Here is a 27,652-nt window from a genome sequence, read left to right as displayed (position 1 = left end):
GGATTGTCGGCCGCGAAAGTTTGAAATCCCCGAGCTTCTGCGCGGCGGGAGCGGCCTGGGCCATGGCGGAGGCCGAGCGCGGGCAGGGCCTGGCGCAGGAGGCGGCGGCGAGCGGCAGCGCCGAGCCCGGGGAGCAGCCGGAGGCCGTGCAGCGAGGTACGGCCCCGCCCGGCCCGGCGCCCAGCAGGCCTTTGCCTTCCAGCGGGCTCCCGCAGGGAGGAGGGCCAGGGGGCGCGGCCCAGCATCCCGCGGGCCCGGCCCTGGGTCCCTGGGGCAGCCCCTGAGCCGCGGGCGCTGCCACTGATCCAGACGGGCTCCGCCCGAGACCCACAGGTGGGGTCGTGCAGCCTCAAGGGCCAGAGCTGGCCCTCGGGCCGCGTGTCTGACGCCTCTGCCTTAGATACGCCGCGACAAAGCCTTGGTAGCAGGCCCTAGTCAAAGTGTCCGGCTATTTGAGTTGGCCTAATAACAGAGATCAGACTTACCCGAAGAACTTTGTCTGCCTCTGGCCCGAGACCAACGCGGCTACAGCCCTGTACCCTAGCAATGCTGCTTGTCAACCCAGCTGATCATGCCCGTGTCTTCAGAGCGAGTGCGGCTGCATTAAGCCCTTCACAAGGAAGTCAGCCTGGTTTCCGTTCAGACGGGTTTGACAGCTTGGAACTGGCTCATAAGGTTGCTCAGAATTGCTCGTGGTGAGTTAGGTCCTACAGACCGGACCTCGGGAGGTCGCTTGCTCCTGCAAGCTTGCTCAGGGCATCCCTGCCCAGTGTCTGACCTGCTCCTGAAACTTGGCTTGGCACTTACAAAGCTCTGCTGTTTACTGTCTTGGGAGGAAAATGTCTGCTGCCAGAGGGAGGAAGGAGGTTTTGTTTGTTTCTCTCTTATTTATTTATTTAAGGAAGTTTCAAAAGCCCCTCTTGCTTTTCGAGAGGTGAGTCAGACCTGGGTGCTCTGTGGCTAGTAAAGTCCTGCGTTCTACTGCATGGGCCAGTTCTGCGGTAGGCCGGTGCTGCCGGGATTTAGCAAAGCTTAGTATTTTTTGTTAACGAAGTTAATTTCATGCCTTGCTGTTTAAACACTGTAAAACCAAAGGCGTAGAAATGGAGTATGCTACTCAAAAAGTAGGTAGACTGACTCAGCTTTGCTAGCTGGGGAGGGAACCAAAATGATTCATGTGGTAGCTGCCTGCAAAGGATGGGGTAAGAGCTTGTGTTTCCTCTTCCTTTTATGAAACAAGGCTTGAAAAGATTTCGCCTCTGTTATAGACTTATCTGTGCTACAGGAATTCACGAGGATCTGTTTGGTCTGCACAGAATATCTCACTGCGTTTGGGTGTGTGGAGGCAGCTGGTTTGCTTGTAGTCTAAGAGCCTGTTGGTATCACATTAGCATCTAGATGAGATCAGTTTTGTTATACCAGGCATTGTAAAAACCCAAGATAAAACATAATCTAAATGGCAAGACAGACAAAGTGTGTAGGGGGAGAGACACGAAGATAGTGACTTACACCAGGTGATGTGGAAGGTCAGCAGCCAATTTGGGACTGCAACCCATCTCTCCCGGCTCCAAGTCCAGCACCCAGTCACTGCCCCTCTCTTTCTCCCACATGCTTAGTGTAGTCTTATCTTGACCATGGTTCAGGTAGGCCACCTGCTACCATCCCACAGACCTCTTGTAGCATCTGGGATCGGGCATTGCTGCTGAAATGGCATAGAGCAGTGGAAAGTAGGCAAAACTGTTGGTTTTGAACACAAGTCAGCCTTGCAGCTTCATAGCTGGGCTATTGAAGGGAAGAGGCTTTAGGGAAATCTTTTTGTCAGTCTTCACCTACCTCATTGTCAGTGCCTAAGGAACATTTTTGGGGGAAGAGGGAGGGTGACTTCTTTGAGTACTCTGCCCCTCATGTTAAGTGTAATGGCATGCAAGCCCCTAGCTGCCTTCAGCAAAATCCTGGAATTGCCGACTCACTGTTTCTAATATTTTTAATATAAAGTATGTGTGGTGTTGACAGAGGCTTTTAGAGCTATACATATTTTTGCTTTGTTCTGTACTGCTTGTGAACTTAATTTAAAAACATGCTGTTAGTGTCTGCGTGCAGCGCTTGGGGAATAGCTTTTTTTGGGCGGTGTACATGTTGCTGCAGAAGGGAGTGTGGTATTGGGAGGCATGCGATGGATTCTGCACTGGCTCCTTGAAACAGGCATGAAAGAATGAATTGTACTTAAGTGAACTGTGCCTTTTTCCCTTTAGGCTCCTGCCAGGAAGAGGATGACAGCTGCAGCGATTATGGGAGTCATGACAAAGTAGGCACCGTTTTAGGAAGGTTTGTGCCAAATGGGAATGTGCTTTTCCCAGACACCTTCGAAACAAATCGCCTTTTGTTTTATGAGAGATTTAAAGCGTATCAAGATTACATCTTGGGTGAGTGACATTGTTGCTATTGAGATTCCTTGTCACAGTCTCTGCAGTAACTAACTTTTCCGGGTGATTCAGTTCATATCCATAGATATATAGCCTTCTTTTTAATAACTTAGTTCTCCAGAGCATGCCGAGTTGAGAGGATCTGGTTTAGTATCAGAGGTGAAGGAAAGATCAGTTGATGAGCAAGTTGAGCTGTAAACGGGTCCTAGGCTTTTAACGGCCTCCCATGAAAAATACTATGCCATAATTAAGATTTTGGGCTGGAGAACTAGAAAACTAATGATCTTATGTTAAAAGAGAGTGAAACCTGAACAGTTGAAAATAAGATCATTTTAATAAGACTAGTTAAAACAGTATAGTTTTTTCAGCACTCATTTAACACAACCAGCCTACTTGAAGGATGGAGGCTGTGTTGTGAAAGAATGGGTGCTCTGCTCTTCTCAGTTGAGGTATGAGACAGTATCCTTTTCAGGTCTTCAGTCCTTCAGAGAAACAAAAAGCAATCAGCTCTCACGTCTCCAGACAGAGAACATGAATTAGCATTAGCAGAATGAAGTTGAAGGCAGCTTTGGACATCCATAGAGGAGCATTAAAACTTATGCTGAGTTTCATTATTTACTTGTCCTTTTTGTGGATAAATACGCAATTTAAGTGTTGCTAACTTCCTTGTAGCTGACTGCAAGGCCTCTGAGGTAAAAGAATTCACAGCTGAGTACTTGGAGAAGGTCCTTGAACCATCTGGATGGCAAGCAATCTGGCGCACTAATGTGTTTGAGGTGCTGGTTGAGGTAAACGTAATTCAGTTTTTCAGGCATTTGTCTTCCATTAACATGGCTTTACCTCACTGCTAACTGGCAAATCACTTATTTTTAACTGAAGTTTGAGCTGATAGAAAGCAACATATTTGTCACGTCTCATTGTCACTGGGGAATGGAGTGCTAGGGGTGTCTTTCAGAGAGAAATGAACTATTTAACTGCTTGCAGTGGCTTGAGCACCAGGGTGCCCTGGATGTGAGACAGCAGAACGCCGACCTCTGGTGTGTAGAGGCACAAGCCAGCCATTCATATGCGATGCAGCTAATTGTTAGCTCTTTAAGTCTGAATGCATATTGAGTATTTTGTAAATTCTCTGAGACCAGGAGTGTGTGAGTGTGTTCTTTGTCTAATACGGTGCGGGACCAACCTTTTAGACCGGCATACCACAAGCTAAGCCCTGCCATTCCAATCCCTTTTCCCTGCCCCAATGGTGCTCGGCTTTTTAATCCTTGTCATTTCAGCCCCTGTTCTCCCTGCTCCCACCCTGATTTGCCATGTGTCACACACATGCTGCCTGCGCTACTTGTGGCATATGTACTACAGGTTGGCCAACCCTGTACCATGTAGGGTACAATAGACCCTACATGGATTGCTAAAACATAGTAAATAACTGTTCATATGGCTGGGCAGCAAAAGAGGTACTCTTAGGTTGCATATATGACTAGTATTCAGGTAACGCATGGCATGGTAGTTGGTGTAGCCCTTGTATTCTACTGGCTGAGCCTTTCCTTAAGCAGTTTGTACATCAGACACACCCGTCACCTTGCTCTGTTCATTAGCTGAGCAACAGCTGTTCAACCAACAAAAGCAAAGATGCAAGTAGATTTTTTTTTTTTCTCCTGGATAATTCCATTGTCCTTTGTCGTACCCCAGAAGGTAAGGTGCCATAGACTGCATCTGTCTGCTTTGGGGTGAAATTATCAGCTTTTCACTTGTCAGTTGGGGCCTTCTGGATGTTTGAACCACTGAGGAATGCAGAGTGAGTGGTGGAAAAATGTATTCATACAGTTCTTTGCCTTTATAACCCCTTCTTTTCACCTCTGTTTAACTTCTCACAACTGCACACATGCACATCCAGGCTGCTGTCTTTGTGAGGGGTGCCCAGTTTTGCTGGGCTTCCTGAGGTCTGCCTTGTCCCTGGAGCACACCCTCAGAAAAGGAAGCCCTGCACCCCTCCAGCTTCAGGCACTTGCATGTACTCTGTATCTTCTAAATAAGTAGAAACATGTGAGAAGATTGCTGGGTTTGTGTAGACTGAGACAAAAGGTTTGTGTGTGTTCCCAGCAGCAGAGATCTTCATTTAAATTATTTGACTCTACTAAACAAAGAGAGAAAGTAAAGGTGCTTTAGAACTACTTTTCCCACCTTGCAAAGCTGTCCCGTAAGTGGGACTAATCATGGGGTTAGTATGCAGGAGCTTCTGGGTTTTTATTTCTGGCTTGCCATTGACTTATTGTGTGAGACGCTGAAAATCTCTGGAGGGTGCTTTGAAAGATGGGGTGCCAACTCCTGGGAGCTGCCAGGTTTTCAGGGGCTAAGGGTGCAGCTTTGTCTGGGGTTGTCACTTCAAATCCTGACCTTTCAAAACACCTATGCGGTGTTTGGAAACACTCATGCTTACAGAGCTGCTAATTACTTTATGCAGTAAGGTTTGTTGTACTGTGTGTTGGCTTAGAAATGGTATTTAAAAGTTTGTTTTTAGGAATTGGCTTATAGGTGTATGTATATGCATTAGAATGGTTTAGGATGGGCAGCAGAGGTTAAATGATTTCTAAAAAGCTCGGGTCTCACATGTACAGTTTCACACAGCCTTCGAAGCAGCCAGATTGTCTAACCTAACAAGGCCAACAGATATACACAGCCTGCGAAACTGGGGGCATGTACCATACTGTTCCATAACATGAGATAGGGGTGGCACCAGCTAACAAGGCCCCAGAGTAGGGGGCCTGAGTCCTGGTTTTTGGGGAAGAGACCAAATTAGGAGAAGGCCTGGAAAGACCAGATTAGTATGTGTGCATGTGATGAGCTTACGTGGATATATGACAGCTACACAGAGACCAACCAGTGATAGCCACAGATGAAGTCATCAAGAGTCATCAGAAGGGAAGGAGAATACAAAAGCACACCTGAGAGTAACAAAGGGCCCCTCCTCCCCGTCCTCTGCCCAGATCCTCCTCTGCTTCCCCATGCCTGCTCGTCCTCCTACCCGAGAGGGGTCCCCATCCCCTGGAAAGGGTCCCTGTGGACACCATGGACAGAGGGCACACCACCAGCCCATCTTATCCACCCGCTGGACTGGGGTGTGGGCATTCGGCATACCACCTGTAGGATGCTGAAATACCTAAGAGAGAGAGAGCCTCAGAGTGAAGACTGCATCCTGGCCAGATGTACTTTGACTCTGATGACAGCTCTAGGATTTGGTAGATATATAGAACTGCTTGATTGTTTGTATTGTTTCTTTTCTGTTATCACTGTGTATCAATACATTTGCCTATTATTGAACAGAAAGGTCATGGTCTATCTGAGCCTGCCCCCTGCCCCCCCACCCCCGAACAAGGCCTCTGGGTCCTATATCCAGAGCCAACACTGTGCATGTTCTTTAGCCTCTTTAATTGCATGAGCTTTTGTAGCTAAAGTGCCCCTCAAAGCTGTTTCTTACATCAGGTGGAAGATGTGGAGTACTCGGCTCTGAAGGCGGTGGTGCGACTTGGGGAGCCTTTCTTGTGTGAATCCTCCACTAGCACCTTTACCCTGGAGTGTATGCAGGAGCTCTTGAAGCTGAAAGAACATCGGGTACCGCTGCTGGAGCTGTGGATGGTGTATGACGAATCGGGGGAGTTTGATCAGACAGCACTGGCCATCGAGCATGTTAGGTAGGAGTGTGTGTCCCCTAAACTGCTGTTACTTTTATTTTAAGGGGAGGAGAGAGAGTGTATAGCAGTTTTACTGTAAGACAGATGTGAAGCCTACTATATACAGGCCTCATGTATGTGTATAAACTTACATGTGCTGTTAGTGTCTGGCATTATATTGCCTAGTTTTGTGACTAAAGCTTCAGAAGGAAATCTAGTGCTTGCTAGCCCTAGAGCTAAATGGGTTGTCCAAACAGAAGATGCTTGCATTTCCCCATCTCTTGCACGCATGCTAGATTTCATTGTAGCTCACTTCCAACTTTCCACTAAAGTTAGAGCCAGTTCTGTTCCTCGCTTTTACTGGACCGTTTCGTCCTCTTGGCTTTATGGCAGTCCTTCTTTCTTCCCACTATTCACCATGGTGTTTCCTTCCCTCCATTCTTTCCAGCGTCTTTGCTCCTTCCTCTCTTCCTTCGCCTCACACTTCCTTTCCCACATTGTGAGCTCAGTCTCCTCCCCTATGCTCATTATTTTTTCCATACTTTTTTCTGTTCCCACACTACTTATTTTCCACCTTTCCTCTTAACCTCTGCCTTGTATCTCTTCATGCACTAGAAAGAGCTTGAAAAAAGCCCCAGATGCTACCTGATAGGGCTGGACCTGAGGACGTAATACGGACCACACCCAGCAAGAAGCATATGCCATTTAAGACAGCTGTCAGGTGAAGAGCTTGCTGGGGTTCTTATCTAGATGCTCTCCTTTAGATCCTGCTTTTCTAGTTCCTGGCTAGTAGGTGTCTAACCTTGAAGCCCTAAGGGAGGTGTACTTGAAAGGTGAGAGTGATTTAACCTTTTTGTACAATGTGAGAGGAAGTCAGTGGAGGGACCTGAAATGGAGAGACATGGGGACACATTTTTAAAAACGCCTCCATAACTTACAAGCGCGAGTCCCATTTCAAAATGGCTTGGTTATTTAGCATAGGTTTCATTGAAAGTCAGTGGAAGCCAGTTGTGAATGTGGATTTAAGAGTGTATCCTGTATACACTCCCCTTTGCTTTCTTTCAAAAGGTTTTTCTACCAGTACATCTGGAGGAGTTGGGATGAGGAAGATGATGACGATTTTGATTATTTTGTCAGATGTGTTGAACCTCGATTGAGACTGTAAGTGTGACTTGGTTTAACTTTTTACGTAAAAGCAGAAGAAGGGGAAGAAGCGATAATGAAATTCAGACAAAATGGTGATCAAATCAAAGCAAGCCTGTTTTGGCTTCAGAAACAGAATCTGAAATCTTTTGCTTCAGAGGTGTAGAGAGAGCCTGCTGTGGTGGGGGGAAGGGGGTTACGTTAACCACTGGAGGGTGGGGGAGAGGAGTCCTATCTGCTGGGGTTGTCCTCACTTGAGTGGCAGGTGCTACTGCTGTGGCATCATGGACTTGGGCTGTGGCTACTGAGGTTCAGGCAGCAGTGGGGAGTGTGGGCTCCCTGGTGCCCTCTTTGTTCCCCCCATCCCTGGGGCAGGGCTGTGTCTCCAGTAGAAAAGCTTCTCAGGGGAAAGTGTGTAGGGGAGCATCATTCCAACTGCCCTTGAGGCATTGGTTTGCACCTGCCTGGCTCTTATGGCTGAGCTGCATCTGCTGTGACAGAGACTTCTGCGAGGAAGGGACCACACCGGCACCCCCTCTAAGTCGGTGTCCAGGGCTGCCAACTTGCTTGTCATGCCCTAGTTATGGTACTGGCTTTAGGAATAGAAATCCAGAGACGTTGCACAACTACATTGCCTAATTTCTTAGTCTTTTTTCATGCCTTTAACCTGCCATTAGATGGTGCTCCAGATCCAGGCATAGCCTGTTTTAGATGTAAGCTTTGTTTGACTTTTAACTCTGAAATATGTGATCCTAATTAAGACTGGTGTGTTGCGCTCAGATACCTCTGGGCATAGAATAAGAACCCAAATGGTGCAGAATCTAGAGGAAAACTTGAAGAACGGGTGATGCTGGAGGAGGAATGTGTATTTCTTTCCCTGGGGGGATTACTTTACATTAGGTTTTCTGAAGGTGGGTTTTTAATACCATGCAGCCATATGGAACTTAAGCAGTATGCAAGGGCACAATCTGGTTATATTTTTGAGGGTGCAAAATCACTGAAGTGCGTCTTAAAATGTATCCAAATGAATCATTGAAAAGTGGCTTTCCCCCAAGGTCTGAGGATGCATCATTCATTGCTTTTCAAGCAAGGTCTCCTCCTAGTCTTTCTTCTGCATATTATAATTTAGAGTTTAATTTTAGGAATGCATGTTGCATGCAAATTCAGTTTCTCAGCATGATGCCAAAGTGCTGTGTTTCCCCCCGATAGTAATAAGCAAAACTTGGTGTGTATATAGAGCAGTATAGTTATCCACACTTTACATCTAGGAAACTGAGGCATAGGGAGAGTGATTGGCTTAAGGGTTCCCAGGAGGTCAGTGCCAGAGCCAAGTCTCCCAGGCCAGTGTTCTTTCCATGAAGTTGCACTGCCTCCCTTTCAAATGGGTTGCATGATGCCTGTTTGGTGTCACATTATAGCCAGGTCATGCTGTGCTTATGCAAACAAAAGGGAAACGTTACATGTGGAAATGACACACATTTTTCGTATATTTTTGCCTTTTCTATGTTACCAGCAGATGGGGAAGCAGAAGGGAAAGTGCTGTTAATTTTTGGCTTGGAGGGACTTTGCACAGATGAAATTAAAATGTAATTGCATGCAAACGGACCTTTTTTTAAAGGTAGCTAATGGTCTCAGATGGGAGTAGAAACAACGTTAAAGAGAATTCAGGAGGGAACTGTAATGCGCTTCAGTTTTGTTTTGCAATGAAAAATAAATATTTCCCTCATTCCCGCCACCATGCTTGTAGCAAAGCCTGTACTCCAAGCCATGCTGATGTTTATATGCTCTTCTGCTTTGATATCAGCCTTAATGTGTCAGTGGAGAAGTTAATAGTTAATCCCCTTATGTATTTAGACATGTGATGCTTCACATTGATTCAGAAGGTCTCCAGTGAGCACAGATTAGTCAAAAGAGAAAATTCTTACGCTTAAAGTTTTAGCTTTAATCCCACTTGTTCTAAATGTCTGTTCTGGTCTTTTAAGACAAGAAAAGTTATGTATTTTGGCAAAGCTTGATAAAATCATTTAGTTCTATGCATCTTCAGATTGGCTAGCTCTAAAATTGATAGTATATATTTTAGGGCCAATTTACGTAGTTTTAATGGTTTCTTTCTGGTATTTTGTCTTTATATATTTTATTAAAAACATTAATTCTCTTTGGCTCTTAATCAAATCTGATGAAAATTTCACTTGTTTCTATATCTAAGAAATTGTCACACATTTGTTTTTTAGCTGTGGTTTGTTTTTGTTTTCTGAACAGTCTAATCAAACCAAGCAGACATTGCTCACTCCTACTCTTGTGTCTAATTTCTGAGAGTGTCCTTCAGTGACTCGAATGAATGCAAGTCAACCCAAGGAATTGTGTGGGTGCTTCCCTGAGACTTCCTGAGTGACTCAGTATAGAGAGATGTTCACTTACCTCTCTCCTTCAAGTGTACAAAGACAGAGGTGTCTACTCTGGTTGTTCTCTGGAGTAAACGTGAGAGAGGTGATCACTCAAGACTTCCCATCACACTGTGTTCTAGCTGGCAGGTGTCACTTTGTCTGGCTTTAAGGGAGCAACTTTAGAAGTGAGAGATGTTTCCTGGTTTATAATCTCTTCCATTCTTTTGGGTCATAGTACATAACGTCCTGTCACTCAGGCCTATGTGTTGTCTTTCTCATTTACCCCAGTGTGTGTTTGACCTTTGTTGGTCAACGTTTTGCGTTAACTGTTTGACAAAAAACATAGCATGTTCTTGTTTCTGCTGCTGCAGCCAACTTCTTGTTTTTTCTGTGGGTCCCAATCTAGTCCATTTCAAACAAAAGGAATTCATCGTAGTAATAGGGAATACACATGTCCCTAAAGCCTGCTGATAGTTCTTGTGATCTTACAGGTGCATTCTCATCTTGACTAAACATGTTGCCTTCTCTCCTTTGTTGCTTATTTCTCTTGTTCCTAGTTTTTAACAATGTGGAGGGAAGAGGGGGGGCAACAAATATTTAAAAATGTGATACATGTGTTATAGCAGAGACAAAGATATTATTATATTACATTATATTATAGTACATTATATTATATTATCAGACCAGCTGCATGGCTGGGATAAAGTCAGGTGAGCTTTTGAAAGCAAAATATTTTTCGTCATGTGATTTAGTGATCTTCTCAACAATCACTATCATCAGCGCAGGCAGCTTAGAATCTCTGACTCGAGTCCTGACCCAAAGCCCATCTATGTCAATAAAAATATTTCCAGTGATCGTGCTGTGGAAATCAGAGAAACATTAACTCTCCTGTCCTTTGAACTGCAGATATTATGACATCCTTGAACATCGTGTCCCTTCTGGGCTTGTTGCTGATTATCACAACCTGTTGTCTCAGTGTGAGGAGCTCTACAAGAAGTTCCTAAACCTGAGGAATAGTATATCTAGCAGCGATTCTGACTCAGAGGCAGAAAATGTCTCCATGGTGGAAGGGCTAAAACTGTACAATGAGGTGGAACATCTGAAGCAAAAGCTAAAACTCATTGAGAATCCTCTGCTGAGGTACTGTGTGTGTGTGTGTGTGTGTGTGTGTGTGTGTGTAGCTTGCTTTTCTCCCCCTCCCGTCTCAGGAAAGACTTGATGGCTTTATTGTTTTTTCAGGTACATGTTTGGTTATGAAAAGCACACTGGCCTCCAAGCCAAGGGCATACGTCCAACAGGTGCCAAGATCACTCATGTTGTGTCCTCTACCATGATGTCAAGTCTGCTGCACTCCCTGCTCAGGGACAAGCTTTATCCTGAGCCCCCTGATGAAGAACTAGAAATACAGGTAAAATAGCAGGGGGTCCCCTTTATCTTTGAAGCATGTTCTCTGTCTTTATCAATTAACCTATTCAACTGCGATATTTACTTCTGTATATATAAGGACTTCCGTTGAGGGGACTTAATCTTGGCCGTGAACAATAGCTACCACTATACTATAAGCAGGCAACAGTAAGGTCGGAAGGTGCAATGAATGTATTTGATTATCATTTGTTTGCTAAATTCTCTTTTACAAGCTGTTTTCTCTCTGAGAAAGGAATGGGAAACTGCCCTGCATTGTTACCCTGTAACATTGTAAATAAAACTGAGGAAGGCATGCTACTTTACATTGAGTTTCAAGGTACCTGGGCACATTTTATTTAAAAGCATTACTTTTTACTTGATCTGGTTCTGTTCTGTTCGCATTTCAGTTGTCCGTCTCTTAATTCACTAGCAGTTGTGATTTGCTGCTTTGCTTCATTAGTGGTCTGGATTGTGTTCTGTGTGTAAATGGAATTGCTTACTTGCTTTAGTCACACATCATGAGTTATAGCTGGGTGAATCACAACAGCTATTTGGGTGCTCAGATGTTAGTGTGTCTAAATATGACTTTAGGAATATAACTTACTGGTGATAAAGGGGAAAAAACCTTGATTGATTGTCAGATTGTTAGTGGGTTTTCTGGGCTGATACTTGGAAAACTATCTTAACACACATTCACACAATTGTGTGATCAATCTAGAAATTGCTGAGATGAAGTTGACCTGTACTAATCCTTTTCTGCCATTCATCAGAGTAGAATCCCACTGTCACAGCAGATGCTAGCCTGCCCATACTGGTGGCTTTGAACACATGGCAGGTGGCAGGGTGGGTCCTGCACTGCTATGGCACTGTCTGGGCATGTCCCCACGAGCATGCACATGCAGTTTGTGGTTCTGCAAACCTGCCTGCGGGTCTGCAAAGCACATGTGCCAAACATACAGGCATTTGCAATGCTGCTAATTGGCAGCGCTGTGAATTTTTTTTTCTTTTTTTCTTTTTTTTGACACTGGAAAACGTCAAAAAAAAATGCGCCAAAAAGAATCGGGGTGGTGCGTGTGGCAGCAGAGTATGCCTCCTGAAACTGGAGCCTGTCTGGCCAGAGCCATGCTCCAGTTGCTGGCCAGGCTCTGTGTGCCCGAATTGCTGCTGCTGCAGCCTCAGGAGGGCCCTAGGATCCCAGGTAAGGCTGCTGGGACCATCCCAAGTGCTGACCTCAGCCTCCCCTACCCCACCTAGGGCAATTGTCGCACATTGGAGTGTGTGTGCAGGGACAGCCTGGCAACAACTAGAAGTGGCACAAGTATATGCTGATGCTTATTGTCCCTGGGGAAATGCTTGTTGTCCCTGGGAACTCCTGGGAGTTCTTGGGGATGCACCCTCTGAATCCTGTTTTGGAGGCACCAGGTCCAGGAGTGAGAGGGCATCTGTGTGTCTAGTTTCTTCTCTGCCATATATGCTCTTTCTACTTCAGGCAAGTTGCTCAAGATACAGACAAACAGGCTTGCCTGCATGCCTGTAGACTTTTTCCAAGTCTGATATTCTTTACTTCCTTCCTATCTGCAAAAGGGGTTGGTACAAACCTGCAGGGCTGTTTTGAGGCTAACTTGCTGTTCATGAAGCTCGTTGTTATGCTTCAATGCAAAGCCCTGTATGAACACAAAGGAGTGACTGTATCCTGTAGGTGCCATTGAATGGGTTTCCTCTAGGCAGTGGCTAGAGTACCCAGCAGCATTTAAACTAAAAGGAAATACGGATGTTATAAACTCAAGCCAGTGTTGCTGCTTTTTCAGAAGCCGATTGTGTTGTTTGTCTCTTTCTAGTTCCACAGTGATCTGTTGACAGCTGTGAATGCTTGCTATGAAGGGGACACGGTCATAATCTGCCCTGGTCATTACATTGTAGATGGCATGTTCTGCATTGCTGACTCCGTTGAACTGGAAGGTAGGAGGTTCTTTTAGTGAGGAAGAGCCTGAAACTAATATGCCTTGGTAGGTATTACTGAAGTCAAGTGAACTGCTCAAAGGACTCGCGAACTGCAGGGAGTGGGTTGGCTAGAGCGTGCCAGCCTTTTTGCCTGCTTTGCCATTCCTGAGAGGTCCGGCTTCCAGGACCTGGAACGTTGCAACTTTCAAATGTCTGGACTGGTTTCAGCTGTTACCAGTGCCCAGGAAGGATGAGAGTATAATAGCTACAGCTGCAAATTAGCCTGGATGATACTTCAGAAGAAGAAATCTATTCCAAGTTTTTAGGATTTTTTTCGTGCCATGTGTTTAGATGAACTTATTCAATCACTTTCTAATTATTTGTCTGGCAACAAACTGGCAGGAGCATACAATGAAGCCTGGATTTAGTTTTCCAAGTACAAGGGTAGCTTCTTTGCTTAAATTGCAGTGCAGCGGCTATAAAAGCTGAAGGTAAACAATCCTCAGTTACTGAAAGCTAAAAGTTAAAGATCCCTCAGGGTGTGTGTGTGTGTGTTTTTGTGTGTGTGTACACGTGCATGTGCGCATGGAGGACAAGTTCACCGACTGGCTGATTAAGAAGACTTGTCGCACTCTAGTCAAATTTTTGTGAACCATTAAGGAAGCCCATTTTTCTTCCTCCCCATTGAGAGCGAGCACTGTAAAATGTACTCCTTTTCATGTGGTATAACATTGCTCGTTGACAGTGTTATGTTATTAGCCTTTGTTAGCATGCTAGTAAATATTTCATATCTTTATGATATGGCTTTTGCCAGTTAGTGGTAATGGAGCCTTGTGGATTAAGTACTAGACCGCAACGTAGAAGTACGTGAATTCTATTCTTGGCTTTGCCCCCCAACTCCTTGTGTACCCTGTGCCAAGCTATTTTTTTTTTTTACTTTACTTTTCTCATCTGAAAAATACGGCCTCAGTCTGTAAGAGGCTCATTCTGAGAGTCTGCAATTAGTACGGCACTTGCAATGGGTATACCTAACAGAGTAAGAGACAAGCTAAGAACTTTGCTTATAGGAGTTTGATACTGAACATGATCTGTGTGTATATACGTATTTACTTGAACAGAAGATGACTCTGGTTAAGACTATTCCCCCAATAATTAGGTTCTATATATGAAACATTTATAGATTTGTTATACTTTTCCAGGTATTGAATCTGATTATTGGAGGTTTACCTTGAATTTGTCCCTCTCCCACTGCTACAGTAGGAAAAATAAATCTGGAGTGGGGGGTCAGGTAGCCCTTTGCTCTCTGCTTCCCCACAACTTTTTCCCCTGGCAGCCCCTTCCCCTTCCTCGCTCCCCTTACTGCCAGACCCTGCTCTCCCTGAGCATGTGGAAGTTAAGAGCAGATTTGAAAACAGTAACCTTGACATTTTAGACATTACTGTAGCAATTTACATATAGTTCCCATAGACTTAGTTCCTATACAAAACTAATGTAGCTCACCCATAAAAAGGACAAAGATTATTATAGCGACAAAAAATTCACTTAGTTGACTCCATGTGTATAGGTGCATTTGAGCTGTCTGAATACATATTTTCCCCCCAGATTCATGATAACCTTTCTGTACAGTGCCAATGTCTTAAGTCCTATATGGGGAAAAATGAGTAATGGAACATGGTAGAGATAGCAGCTGGATTGGCAGCTATTAGTACCAGCTTAGTGACATTTTCAGAACTTAAAATGTCCACATTTGAATTTTTTACTACTTAACTCTCAATGAGAACATTTTGTTAACTGGCCACAACTTTATCTGGGATCTTCCGTTTTAGCGCTAGAAACTAACATGCTTGCTTTAGGTTCCACGGAGTAGTCTTCACTCCCCGAGGCCCTCTATATAAGCCTCATAGAGCAAGTGGAATAGTTTTAGCTGCTTTCTTCTCCCTAACCCTATTCTTAGGGATACTGTTTTGGGGATGAGTGTAAAGCAGGTTGACTACAACTAGTGATAATCCCAAAGCTCTTACCTTTGGATAGTAATTCACCTTTATGTTTCTCAAGTGTTGAGTAGTTCAGCTGGGAAAATAACTCGTTTGCTGTCCGAAGTTGTGCACTTTGAACCTACTGCCACTATTCTTCCCAGAAGCACCCTTACATGAGGGGAAGGGCAATTTCTGAATCTCTTACTGTCTCTGTTGAAACCTAATTTTATTTTGTATTTGGCTCTTCAAAACTAGCTGCTAAGTTTTCCAAATACTGCTTTTAATTTTTTTCTGTACATCAAGGTATATACTACTCAGTACAACCAGTGTCGCACTCTGACACTTAACTGGAGCTTCTGTACAGTTGCTTTTTGGGAAGTGATAGGATTGGAGCAGTTTTAATAGTAGCCACATTATCACTTTCCATATCTTAATTCTTGCCTATGACAAGCAATACATGCTTTACATACTCATAATTTTTTCTGTAAGTATTTGAACGCTGACAGCTCTGGATGGCTTAGTAAATCAGTGGTGCCATATGCTTCAGAAAATTATTTTTAACATTAATTCAGCTGGAACCCCGTTTGTCCAGTGATGTTCAGGTTTTGACCCAAGTTTTATTTAAATACAGAAGTCAGTAGTGCAGTCATTGAAACTCATTCCCTCTACTTCAAGCGGAGTTACATTTGGATGAAGCAGACATTTGGAGCCTCAGCCTTCTCTGTATGCTGTAGGGCTGTGGTTTTCAAATTTCTTTTTCATTTGTGGGCTCCTAAAACTTTTCAATGGGTGATGTGCACCCCTTTGGAAATTTTGAATAAGGGTGCAAACCTCTTTGAATTGTAAGTATGGGTATTCACATACTTCTGATCATAAACATCTTTCGTGGCGCTCTTAGACGTAGTCTGTGGACCTCCAGGTGTCTGCTGACCACAGGTTAAAAACCACTGTTTTAAGGGTATCCATTATGTCATCTTAGAGCAAGTTGATATCAAAAAGGAGGATTGTGGGTGGCCTAAGTGATTGAGGGGAGGGGGAATTTAGGATGATAGAACTCAGGTGGTAGGCCTCTAACTCCAGTTTCACAGTTGTGGTAGGTATTGAGCTCTTGAGTTCAGCTGTGAACTACAGTAGCATGTTTGCACAGGACTATTATCCAAATCTAACCTTTTCTTTTAAGGTTACGGTCTGCCAGATGATATTGTCATAGAAAAGCAAGGGAAAGGAGACAGCTTTGTTGAATGTTCAGGGGCCAATGTAAGAATCTCTAATTTGAAGTTTGTTCAGCATGATGCAGTGGAGGGAGTCTTAAGTAAGTATGGAAATCCTTTTGTCTATTTTTTTCTGCTTTGACAACTGATGGAATTATACCTTTGTTAATTTAATTAGGATCAAACATTTGAGCCTACTGGTTTCCCAGAAATTAATATTAAATGTCCCCTATTGGTATAAATATTATACCTTCATTTTTCCCCCAGTTATGAATAATCTGGACATTAGTGTCACTTCTAGCCATTGTCCTGCCTGCCAATGACTCTTATCTTCATTCTTAAGTTAGCAGATAAAACTGTTTTATCTGCTAAGTGTACCTTTCTGAGGGTATTTGTACACATGCATGCACTGCAGGTTCAAGCGCTGCAGCTCATGCATTCATATAAACAGCAAAATGCACATCAGTGCTGAGAAAATGGTAGCAGTGTGCTTTTGAACTAAAACTCATCAACGGTGTTTTAGTTCAAAAGTGCACCGTTGCCATTTTCTGCGCTCTGACATGCATTTCACCATGTATACAAGTGCACGTGATGCGGCGCTGGGCGCGTCAACTCACGTGCTCTGCAGACTTGATTAATTGAGTCTGCTCTTGCACACTAGATTTTCAGCTTGTAGCATCAAAAAAAAGTATGTGTATAAATGCCCTGAGTTGTTGAATGTTTTTGGTCCTGTTTGGAGAATGATACATCCCTGGCAAAGAACTGCCTTGGAAATAACTTACTATATCTGAACCAGCTTCTCCTTTTCCCATAGACCAGACACTGGGGGTGTGGAAAGCTTTGGTCACCAGTTCAATTCGGAGAAGATTCAGCTCGATTTGGATTGAATCGGGAAAACAAAAAACCTTCCAAATCAATTAGGAAAAAATTCGGGGATTTGGAAGGCAGTGTTTCAGGGGACCAGAAACTGAGAAGAGGGAGGAGGAGCAGGGGGGGAGGGGAGACTGGCATCTGTAGCTGGCCAGTGACTGTGATCTTTCCCTGAGTCCCCCTCCAATCACAGTGCTCTGAGGGAGGGATATAGAAACAGCACACAAGCCTCTGTCTGCAGCTTTTCTGTCCCTTTTGTGAGCTGCTTCTGCCTGAGCACTGGGAAGGGCCCCTGTTACAGGCTACCATCCCTGCTGGTTTCATCCTGCTGTGCCTTAACACACACAATCACACATGTCGAGAGTTTGCTTGTCATCAACATGAGGTGCGGTTTCTCAGAAACCCCTGCACCTATCTCCTTGAAACCTAGCAGGCTTCATGCCCTCAGAAGGGGCTACCGTCCCTGATGTTTTCATTCAAATCTGCCAAAAAATGACCAAGTTATAGGTATTTCAGTGATTTCCCCATTATGGTCTATGGCCAAATCACAAAATCTCCCTGAATCAGTGCCAAATCTTCTGAAGCCATTTCGGACGAATCGATTTCAGGACAGTGATCTGAATCTCTGAATCGAATCGCTGTCCTCTGAATTGGCTGAATCCGAACCGAATACTTCCCTATTTGTGCAGGCCTACCAGGCACCCTCTGTTTTCTGACAGACAAACTCTCAAACTGAAGCTCATCCATAGGGTTGCTCCTCAGAACAGTTCTCTAATTGTCTTCCCTACAGCATTATTTATATGACAGTCAGTGAGGTCCATTTGTACTGTTCTAGCTGTCAGCCTGGTTCTATTGTTCTTCTTCAGCTTGTTGTCCTCTGTTGGGCAAGTTGATGCTTCTGTGTTTGATGTCATGCCTCCCCCATTGTCTTTGTCCAGTAGGCAAATGAAAACCTGCGTGTTTTACATGCCTCAAGATATGGTTGCTTTTCCTAGGCTCAGGGCAATATTATTTGTCTCAATCTCAGCTCTTCATTTAAGGAACTCCAGTTGTAAAGAAAATTAGGCCAAGCTAAATGCCATTATCTCCTTTAGATCTCTAAATCTGTTCATGGTACAGACAGCTTTTTGGATCCTCTAAGGAAAAATTAATCCTCGTGGCACTTGTTGGTAAGTCTGTTGACTATGGCCTTCTGTCTTTTGGAGAAGGTGTGTCGCAGAGCTCTCAGGTGCCCTGCGACTGAGAGCGGAACTGGCTCAGGAGAGAGACCCCCTAGTAGCGGGATGGGGGAAGCACAGCTGCCAGTCACCAAGACTGTGCAGGTGCTGGTTGCCCTAGCAACCAGGGAAACCTAGAGACAGGAAGGGGCAGAGCTTAGCCCTTCTTAAGCCCAGGCAGAAGGCCAGGAGGGCAGTTCCCCTCCGGTGGCCGAGGGAGGAGGAACTCAGCCAGAACAAAGGGGAGAACTCTGACGGTCGGAACATCCCCCAGTTCCCGCTGAGGGTTGATGCGCTCTCTCTCTCTGGTAGGAAGAGATTCGTATTTTTTGACCAGAACGGTCTAGCTTTTAGCTCAGGTGTTTTGTGTTTACTGTTTCACCGGAGGACTGGGTGAGGCTATTAGGGGTTGGAGGCCTCATAGGGACTCCACAGTAGCGTGGAGGTTTCTGGTGCTGGAGAGGCTGCAGCATTGTTTGGGGTGTGTGGGCCCCAGCCCTGGAGTTTGGCTCTGGGGCTCCTCACTGCCCCCAAACTCCTTTGGCTCTGGGGCTCCTCACTGCCCCCAAAGGAGTTAGGGGGCAGTGAGGAGCCCCAGAGCCAAAGGAGTTAGGGGGCAGTGAGGAGCCCCAGAGCCAAAGGGGGGGGTAGTGAGGAGCCCCGACTGAAGGCAGCAGCAAGAAGCCCCGACTGAAGGGGGCAGTGAGGAGTCCGGAGTTGGCATGGGTGAGAAGTCCCGAAACGGGCAGTGCTGGACAGGCTGGAGGGTGCCGGTGAGGATGCAGGCTGAGGGAAGCCAGAGAACGTCCACGTGGCACAGGGAGTAGGACAGACTTGAACAACACCAGATACATCTGCGAGGCTTGGGCTGTGGTATAAGGGGAGGAAAGGAGCTGCAGATAGTGCCTAAGGCACCGAGACAAAAAATAGGCAGCCTCCCATTTGATTAAGATCATTCAATCAAACAAATAACAACAAGGCATGGCAGGCAAGAAGGTGGGCGGTTGGCCCTTGATCGGTGTTGCGGGGCCACGAATAGACGGTCCCGGGGAGGCATAGCTGTCACAAGGTGCTAATTAGTACTTTGCCAAATAGAAATTTATTTTTGGAATGTCATGGTAAAATGTTTAGCACCTTGATACAAACATTCCATATTTCACTGACTTACGTAAACCTTCACAAAGTTTGTGTCCCCCATTTCAATAATATCTGAGTCAGACTACTAATATCAGTGTCGTGTGCTGTATTAACATTAAAGCTCACCTTCCCTCTCCTTTCTGCTGCTATGTGGTGTGGAGCTGGTGTCCATGTGTTGCAACATAGAAGTCATGAGGTGGATCAGACTTAAATGGGGCTGCAAGGTTGGACACATGAATGAAAATCTGCATAGCACTGGTATCCTGACCCTAACACTTCACTCTAGTTAAGCACCTTTCCCCAATTGAAACAGCTAGCCATAAAAGAATATTCAGTTTAATACTGGTCTTGGGAGGTTCACTTGTACACTGCCTCGATCCTCTCTGGTTTGGGCCTTGGATTAATGTGCTGATGTGTGGCAACATAGCTGCAGTACACCCAGAGTTCTTGGAATAGTAATAGAGACTGTCTGTGTGTTAACTTATCTTGGTCTGGTACCCAGAAATGGATTTAAAAAAAAAGCTGAATGCTACTGGGTCTGCCTTCTGGGATTCACTGAAACCTTACTGCAATCAGTTGAGTTGGGATTGATGGACAAAAATTTCTCTTTCTTTTTACACATTTTTTTAAAATGACTTCTAATGTTAACAATGAATGTTTTGAGTGTAGGTGTCCACCATGGGAAAACTACCCTGGAGAACACTGTATTACAGTGTGAGACTACAGGTGTTACAGTGCGAACATCAGCTGAGCTGTTAATGAAGAATTCTGATCTGTATGGTGCCAAGGTATGAATTAATTCTTCAATCTTCATGCAGCTGTAGCTTGTATCCGAAAATAAAATGAAGCCTTCTGCTGCTGAATAGGGAAATGTCCTCTTTCTTGATTGCAACTTCCTTAATCCTTTAAAAAAACCTCTAATACATTTGGCTTAATTGTCTTGGTTTTCAGAAATTGGTCACAACATTCTTTAATCTCATGAAGTATGTACCTGTTGCATGGAACACTGTGAAAAAGAAAAGCTAAAAAATGTCCGTCTATGAACGAAATAACCTTTGATGCTTTTTTGGAGCTGATCCATGTGGATATAGTCGTCTTTAAAATGAACCTTGTTTTTTCTGTCCCCAAATATTTTTCTTCCTCATTAAGCTTCACTCCAGTTGAATTCCTGTTTTGATCAACTTGCCTGTTGATTCTTACAAAGAGATGGTCAGAAATCTAGCGCTTGTTATAATGTGGCAAGTGAATTGGCACTGGGGTTGGGTTGCTAAATAGCAAATAGAAACTTATGCATGTATTGCTCAATTACTCTTCAGCAGGCTTTCTTAGAGTATGACAGTAGCAGTGTCTGTGGGCCTCTGCTTCTCGAGCTAGTTCGCTAAGTGTAGCTGGAGGTAGTAGCAGATTCCTGTGTTGTCTAACTGCTAGATTGGAAAGGGGATGCACACTAGGATACACTGGGAAAAAGTCTGAAATGGAAACTTTTCAGGAATTAACTCTTTACTTCACTGTACAGGGTGCTGGTGTTGAGATATATCCAGGTAGCACATGTACCTTGATAGGCAATGGCATACACCACTGCAGGGAAGGAATCCTTATAAAGGTGAGTTCCAGGTAGATCATGTTCAAATATCTCTGTAAGATTCATACCAATAATTGTTGTTTAGGCATCTTGTGAAGTTACTGCTTTTAAATTTTTAATACTGTTTGCAAGACAAGGAATGATAGTGGAGTCAGTGGATTTGGAATTTAGTCTGTTGTAGTAAAATGTCCCCTTTATTCAACAACTTTAGGAAAGGAAATGCTGTTAACTATGTCCCTGAATTACACAAAGATTTAGTTTTTCTGTATTAGATGTGCTCTCTTTGTAAAATAAACAAAGACAAGTTCAAATTCCTGGAATTCACTAGCTATAACTTGATTTTACATTTGTCTCTCTGGTAGGACTTCTTAGATGACCATTATGACTTACCCAAGATAACTATGGTGAATAATGTAATCCATAACAATGAAGGGTATGGATTTGTTCTGGTAAAACCAACAATTCCTTCTGATGTGAAAGACAATCCTGCAGAAAGATTAGAAGGTATTTTTTTTTCTTGCGAACTTTATTTATTTTTTAATAGAGGTCTGATATGGTGATTATATCTAGTGTGCTTCTGTATATTCTTCATATTACTCAGTTCACCAGAAAAAAACTCTCTAAAAAGGCTGAAAATACTTAGGATGAGTCTAGGTTCCATTATAATTATGAGACTACTGGAATGTCCTAGATTACTGCAGAGAAGCATTTCAGGAATATGTGCAGATTTGCAGGTGTGTAATAACTTTGGAATTCATTCTTTTGTCCATGGGTATAAAAGCATTTTATAAACTGTCACTTGATGTTTGTGCAGTCTTAGTTGGGGCACTTCGAGCATGGTGATTTTGAGGAGATCCTGACTACTCTGTAACTTTAAGAAAAAACACCATGCAACAAAAGAGGATTTAAGATGGGTCTTATGGTTGTCATATTTGAATTCTGCCCTCCTCAAAATGTGCTCAGATCAGTGTATTTTGAACCAGTCCTAAAATTGTAGAGTTGCTCTTCTATTTGCTTTCCAGTCAATTCTTTCCTATCTACCCAACTCACGTGCTTTGCCATACAAGTCCTGCTGAACTGAAGGGACCACACAGGTCTCACCCAGACAAAATAAGGTGTGGAAACAGAAAGTGGTTGTGCTCCTCACACAGTCCTTTTTGGCAGAAATTAATCCTCTGCTCTCCTGTTCCACCATGTGGCCAGGTTGAGACTTGTAAAGGTGTGAGTATTGTTCCCTGAAGAAAGTAAAATGTAATAATTTCATACATTAATAATGATTAAATATTTAAAATCTACTTGGTTGTTTTCTGTAAAATGCATGGCAGTCTCTTGGTCACATAAGAGTTTCAAAATTCAAGAAATGTTCTTCTCAAGCCTCATATGGCTGTATTTGGTGTATACGGCGCATCATTAAACCTGTCACCTAGAAAGTTGGGGATTTTGCTTCCTTCAGATCATTAACGTAACATTCGCTGTCACTTTCCTTTTTCCAGAAGCAGTTTCCTTAAAATCTTACTTTTGTATATTTAACAATTTTGGAGCATCTGTCTGAGCAAAAGCATCCCAGCTGCAAGCTGGCTTCTTTAACTTGTTCTGTTCTTTGTTTCTATTGTACTTTTGTCTATGCATTGGAGATTTAGGTCCTTGCAGACGAAAGCTGATACAGCTAACCTGATATACTTGAAATAATAGTAATACTGCAATATAAAACACATTTCCATGAAGATTGAAGAAAACTAAATTCCACAATATTAAAAATCTGACATTCTAAGTAGTTCAGCTCCTTTCTGGCATCTGCATAGTCGGTAATAACCTTCTCGTTGTTTTCTGACTTAGAAAATATACAAAATACCCAGTCAGATGGTGAAGTGGACAATGTCAGAGGCTTGGGACCTGAAAAGCTGTGCGAATGTGCATCCAATGAAATGGAGCTTTATGAGAGAACTGAGATTTCTGGACAAACCGAAAGCAATTATGAAATTGCGAATGAACTTGGTGCTACCTCTGCAAAGAAAAGCCAGATGCACAAGAAAAGGCTGAGTGAACTGGGAATCACAGAGGCTGATGACAACTTAATGTCTCAGGAAATGTTTGTTTCTATTGTGGGCAATCAGTTCAAACACAATGGGAAAGGAAGTTTTGGCATATTCCTTTTCTGACTCCCTCCCTTGGAATGCCATTGCAGTATCTGATTTGCACAAGCTATTATGTTCACTCTTGCTTTCACAGGTTTTAATCTGACTCATCTGCCTTCCGTGATGTCTATCAAATGTGATTAATTCAGGAGTATTTATTTTTTTAAACAATGTTCATATTACACATCATGAAATGGCTACGTTGTCCGAACTTGGACAACGCAGTGGATGAATATATCTCCAGTCTGGAAGCCTAGTGTGGAGAGGGCAAATTGAAAAGCTTCCTTTTTACTAGCAATGTACCCCATTTTTACCATAATATTTATTTAACTTTAAATGTTAAGCGCTTTTAAAAATTTAGGCACCAGAAATTAGAGTGGACAGTCAGTGCAAAAGCTGAGTGTGTAGCTCTGTCCATGATGTTTCTTACGCACAAGTTTATTTGATTTTTTTTTTTTCCATATAACACTGGCAGTGCTTCATTCTTGTAAATAAAAACTTTTTTTTACAATTAGGAAATTATTTGCACACTTATTTAGTAGGAAACCTACACTTGTGATGGACTGTTTACAAGGTTGATTAGGAAACCTATTAAACATCTGGAAAGATGGTATTTTTCCATGCTAGATGTAAATTTTCACAGCAACTTTGTACTCCCTACTGCTGATGGTGTCTGTAGAGCTTTTCTTAAGCCATAGTGTGCTCTAAATGAATTGCAGTGAGTTCCAAAAGAGAAGAATGCAAAGTACATGCTTGTATCTTTCTCTGCAATATTCTTGTTGTCTTGAGATGGTTTTCACACATGCCATGTGGTGACAATAGACCAGTTTTTGGTACATCATAGAAAACAATCTCTCCAAACCATAGAAATACTTATCAGTATAACAAAGGCAAAGCACATCAGGTCTGATCTTGCAAGACTTGAAGTTTCCTTAATATTCCATAAGGTGAATAGATACAGGATCAGACCTGGGTTATATTGTTCTTATTTGAGGGGGAAATTGCATTGATTGCCCTCCAAGTGAAGATTTGGTCCCATAATTGTTAAAATGCCCTTCTGCTTATATTACTTAATCAGAATGATCCTTATCCCCATTCTTTATGCGGTCTTTGCCCTTTGAGATACGTAGATTTTTTTGGCACTTCTTTTTGAGAGTGGGGTAAGAATGGTTGCTAGTCAGTGAGGGTTGGGATATTCCAGGAGGTGGAAAAATACACACCTTGGTGGTGAAGGGAAGGTTATATTCCAATGCTGTGCTCTAGAAAAAATTCTGAAATAAATACATTTTTGGTTGACTTACATTATTGATAAGCTATGTCATTTATAAATTCCTGTGAACTTGATTCTATAGTACCTTTTACCCCAGCCTTGTTCAAATTGGGGTGGGAATCAAAAGCCCCTCAATGCGTTTTGTGTGTGATACAATTCATTGTTGATGCCAAGGATAAATGGACACTTATGGATTTGTCTCAGGATTCTGTTTCACTTTCTGCAATTTTGACTGTTGAAACTGCAGAGAACGTATTGGTGCTCCTAAATCTTATAAGCCACTTTTTGCAGGCTTTGCTGCTTTAGATGCTCAAATTAAATATTTATCTCTATTGATTGATACTGAGAATTGAATACTGAGCAGATCTCACTTCCACTGCAATTATCTTAATTAAGCACAGAACCATGCACTTCTGCTAATGAACAACAATACAGCAGTTTTTTCATGATCTAAGCTTTGTAAATGTGGCTTGAATATTTTAACCATAGGATTCTCAGTATTATCTTTAAACCAGGGGTGACTGAGATCTGCTCTGCAGGGCACACCATGGGTCTGGAAACTTGGTAGCAGGGGAACAATAGCAGTGTTTGGTTGCCTCAGCTTCTAGAGCTGCGGCAACCAAAGCTGCTGCCTCTTACCAGCTGCCAGATTTTCTGGACTCATGGGAAGCCCATGGGATTAGGTGGGTTGGGGCACCACTGCTCTAAACCAGTCTTTATGTCAAAAAGGATTTTACAATTCATAAAATGTTATGCACATAGTACTGTTATATCTGTATGTTCTGATTTGCTTATTTGTGATTCTTATTTTAAAAAACAGAGACAAACCTGTAGTTACCCGTGGTTTTTTCTGCCCCTCTTTTTTTTCAAACCTGTGACCATGACATCTTGTGCAATATAAATATCATAAAGCACTACTCCCTTTTTTCCAAAGGAAAAGGAACCTGAATTTAAGCGCCTTATCAATAAATCACTTCCCTCTGTTGTATACAGGTTTCTTTTCAGTAAGCAGCTTGTACATTGGTAGAAACGGAGAAGAGAAATGGGTGGAGATGATCATGAGGCATACAGATGGCAATATTCTTGCCATACACATGGAATTCCTGAGCCCGCAGTGGAATGACATCTTCTGCATCTCAGTCTGGGAAAAAAATTACATTAAAATAATTATGATCATCATGACACTTTCATTAGTTGTGCAGCTTGGTAGGTAGATGATCTTTTATTAGAACACAAATAATTTTGAATTGGAATTTTGGATTTGGAATGCCGGATTTTGGAGCCTTTTAAAGTGAATCCATTCACAGCCTATAACAAATCATATTGATGCAAAATAGACCCCTGCCTTTCTTTTTAGGCTCAATATAAAACACAGAAGGTGCAAGTGAAGGATTCTGTTAAAATCCAGTGTACTTAATTAAAGGTCAGCTAATGGTATTTTATTTACATCTAGCTTTTAGGCAATATTGGCTTATGACAATTTTTTTTCCCTACCAAGTTTTCTTGGCATTGGACCACTTCCTTTTTAACAATGTAAACAAAAGATCCTTCAATTAATCTCTGTGTGTACCGGGCTTAGTACCTTTTTAGGATACTGCCTCAGCTCTAACTCAGGGAATTTGACTCTGGTCAAATAAAAATTAAGAGTATTTCAAAAACAGTTTATAGACTTAATCATCTTATTGCTATGTTGGCACAACTAAAATACATTTTAAATCTGCTTTTCATAGGTATCCAACTGGAATCCAGCAAGAAAAAAAATATCCCTAGTTTTGTTTTTATGTCTTAATACAATTGCCAGTGAAACAAATCCTGTTTTGAGATGCAAAAAGTAAATTAGCATTTTTGCTTTTCATCATAGTAGGTGTATTAAATTTGCAGTGCACATTTCCCTTAACCTTTCTAAACTTGTTAGAGGGGAAGAGCTAACAATGAATTGTTACCAGATCTCAGCATCTAGGATAATACACACTTCAAAAGAGGCTTTTTACCTAAATCCAATTGTCACCTTTCCTTTTTGAATAATTTCTTTGTTTAAAATAGACACAGTAATTCAGTATTATGCAGAGATTCTCCCTTAATGCAAAACACTCTGTCAACACCTGTAATTCTCCTAATAGATATAAAATGTACCTGTCTAAAACTGTGAATGAGTATTTTGTAGTTGATGGGGGATGAGTCTGCTTCACCACACATTAAACCAAGAAAGAAAAGATGGTGCTCTAGTGAGTAATGCAGGCTAAAAAGCTCTTTGGGGGGGGAAGCTGATATGAATTGATAGAAGTGCATGGGCCATATACTTAACAACAGAAATGTGAAGGGGAAGAGAGTCATTTGGGGAAGAGGCTAGGGACTAATGCTAGCCAAGGAATCTGCAGAACATGTTTATTAGTTGTAGTATTTAAAGCTACTAGCTGCCTTGTTGCTCAGAAAAATTTAAACAAAAAACCCCTTTCTAAAGGTTTCCTTCCTTAGTCTTTCCCATCCCTGGGCTTATAAATTACTTCTAGAATCACAGTTTCTAGAGGCAACAACGTCCTTTCTATTGGTGGATGTTCTCATATAGGCAGCTAGTACCCGACCATTGAGTTTATCAAGATAAACTAATTGTTTCCTTAAGTTCCTTATTTGTCTGCCTGTTTCTGTCCCTTGGCTCTTGTCTTACACTTACAATGGAAGCTCCTCAGGGCACAGACGGTCTCTGCTCTTTGTAAGACCCAAGCAAATGCAATGGAAAAATTACAATCCTCCCAGGTGTTGGGAATTAGACTTCTTGTTTCAGCCAGGTACTCCTCGCCTCTACATGGTCTTCTGTATCAAATATGTAAAACCTATTAGGAATTGTAACATTGATTCAGAGTACCACCTATCAGGATCCTGCTCAAGCCTTCTGAAACCCTGACTAAACAGCCTGTGAGCTAAGGGTGTTGTTGCATATTACAATTTGCACATGCTAAATTGAAATATTAGGTGGTATTGAAGTCAGTAGGAGGTATGAGCAGTTACTTGTAGTATGAGGTGTAGTGGTCACAGTAAGCTCTGATGATCTCTGCCTTACGCAGCTCTTTCTTGCTACTAGGGGGCCAGTGTCTTAGCAGTTGTGCTGAGAGCAGCTGTCCCTCCTGCTCCCTGGTCACTGGCCAGGCTGGGCTCTCAGTCAGGGGACCCCAGCTTGAACCTATCCACCTTGCCCTTTCTCCCCCCCAGTTTTTTCATAGATTTCATAGACATTAGGGCTGGAAGGGACCTCGGGAGATCATCGAGTCCAGCCCCCTGCCCAAAGGGCAGGAA

The 27,652-nt window shown here is 42.9% G+C and overlaps 1 protein-coding gene across 3 annotated transcripts; it reads left to right on the top strand.

The window, feature by feature from the left end:
* SHCBP1 (SHC binding and spindle associated 1) lies at positions 1-24,391 on the top strand. Of its 3 annotated transcripts, XM_090062934.1 has the most exons (13): positions 1-156; positions 2,253-2,423; positions 3,096-3,211; positions 5,904-6,112; positions 7,160-7,252; positions 10,525-10,758; positions 10,858-11,026; positions 12,861-12,981; positions 16,120-16,251; positions 20,044-20,162; positions 20,891-20,977; positions 21,319-21,460; positions 22,793-24,391. In XM_090062934.1, the coding sequence occupies exons 1-13, from the start codon at positions 63-65 to the stop codon at positions 23,113-23,115; spliced, it is 2,010 nt and encodes a 669-aa protein (XP_089919060.1). In that variant the 5' UTR covers positions 1-62; the 3' UTR covers positions 23,116-24,391. The 3 variants fall into 3 exon arrangements, with proteins under 3 accessions (XP_089919060.1, XP_089919061.1, XP_089919062.1); XM_090062935.1 differs by lacking the exon at positions 3,096-3,211 and having other exon boundaries at positions 2,253-2,305; XM_090062936.1 differs by lacking the exon at positions 3,096-3,211 and having other exon boundaries at positions 61-156.
* The last annotated feature ends 3,261 nt before the right edge of the window (positions 24,392-27,652 follow it).

This window comes from Crocodylus siamensis, chromosome 9 (genome assembly GCF_052110815.1).
Source record: "Crocodylus siamensis isolate JL-2025a chromosome 9, ASM5211081v1, whole genome shotgun sequence".
NCBI classification, from domain to species: Eukaryota; Metazoa; Chordata; order Crocodylia; family Crocodylidae; genus Crocodylus; species Crocodylus siamensis.
This window is presented reverse-complemented; position numbering and strand designations above follow the sequence as displayed.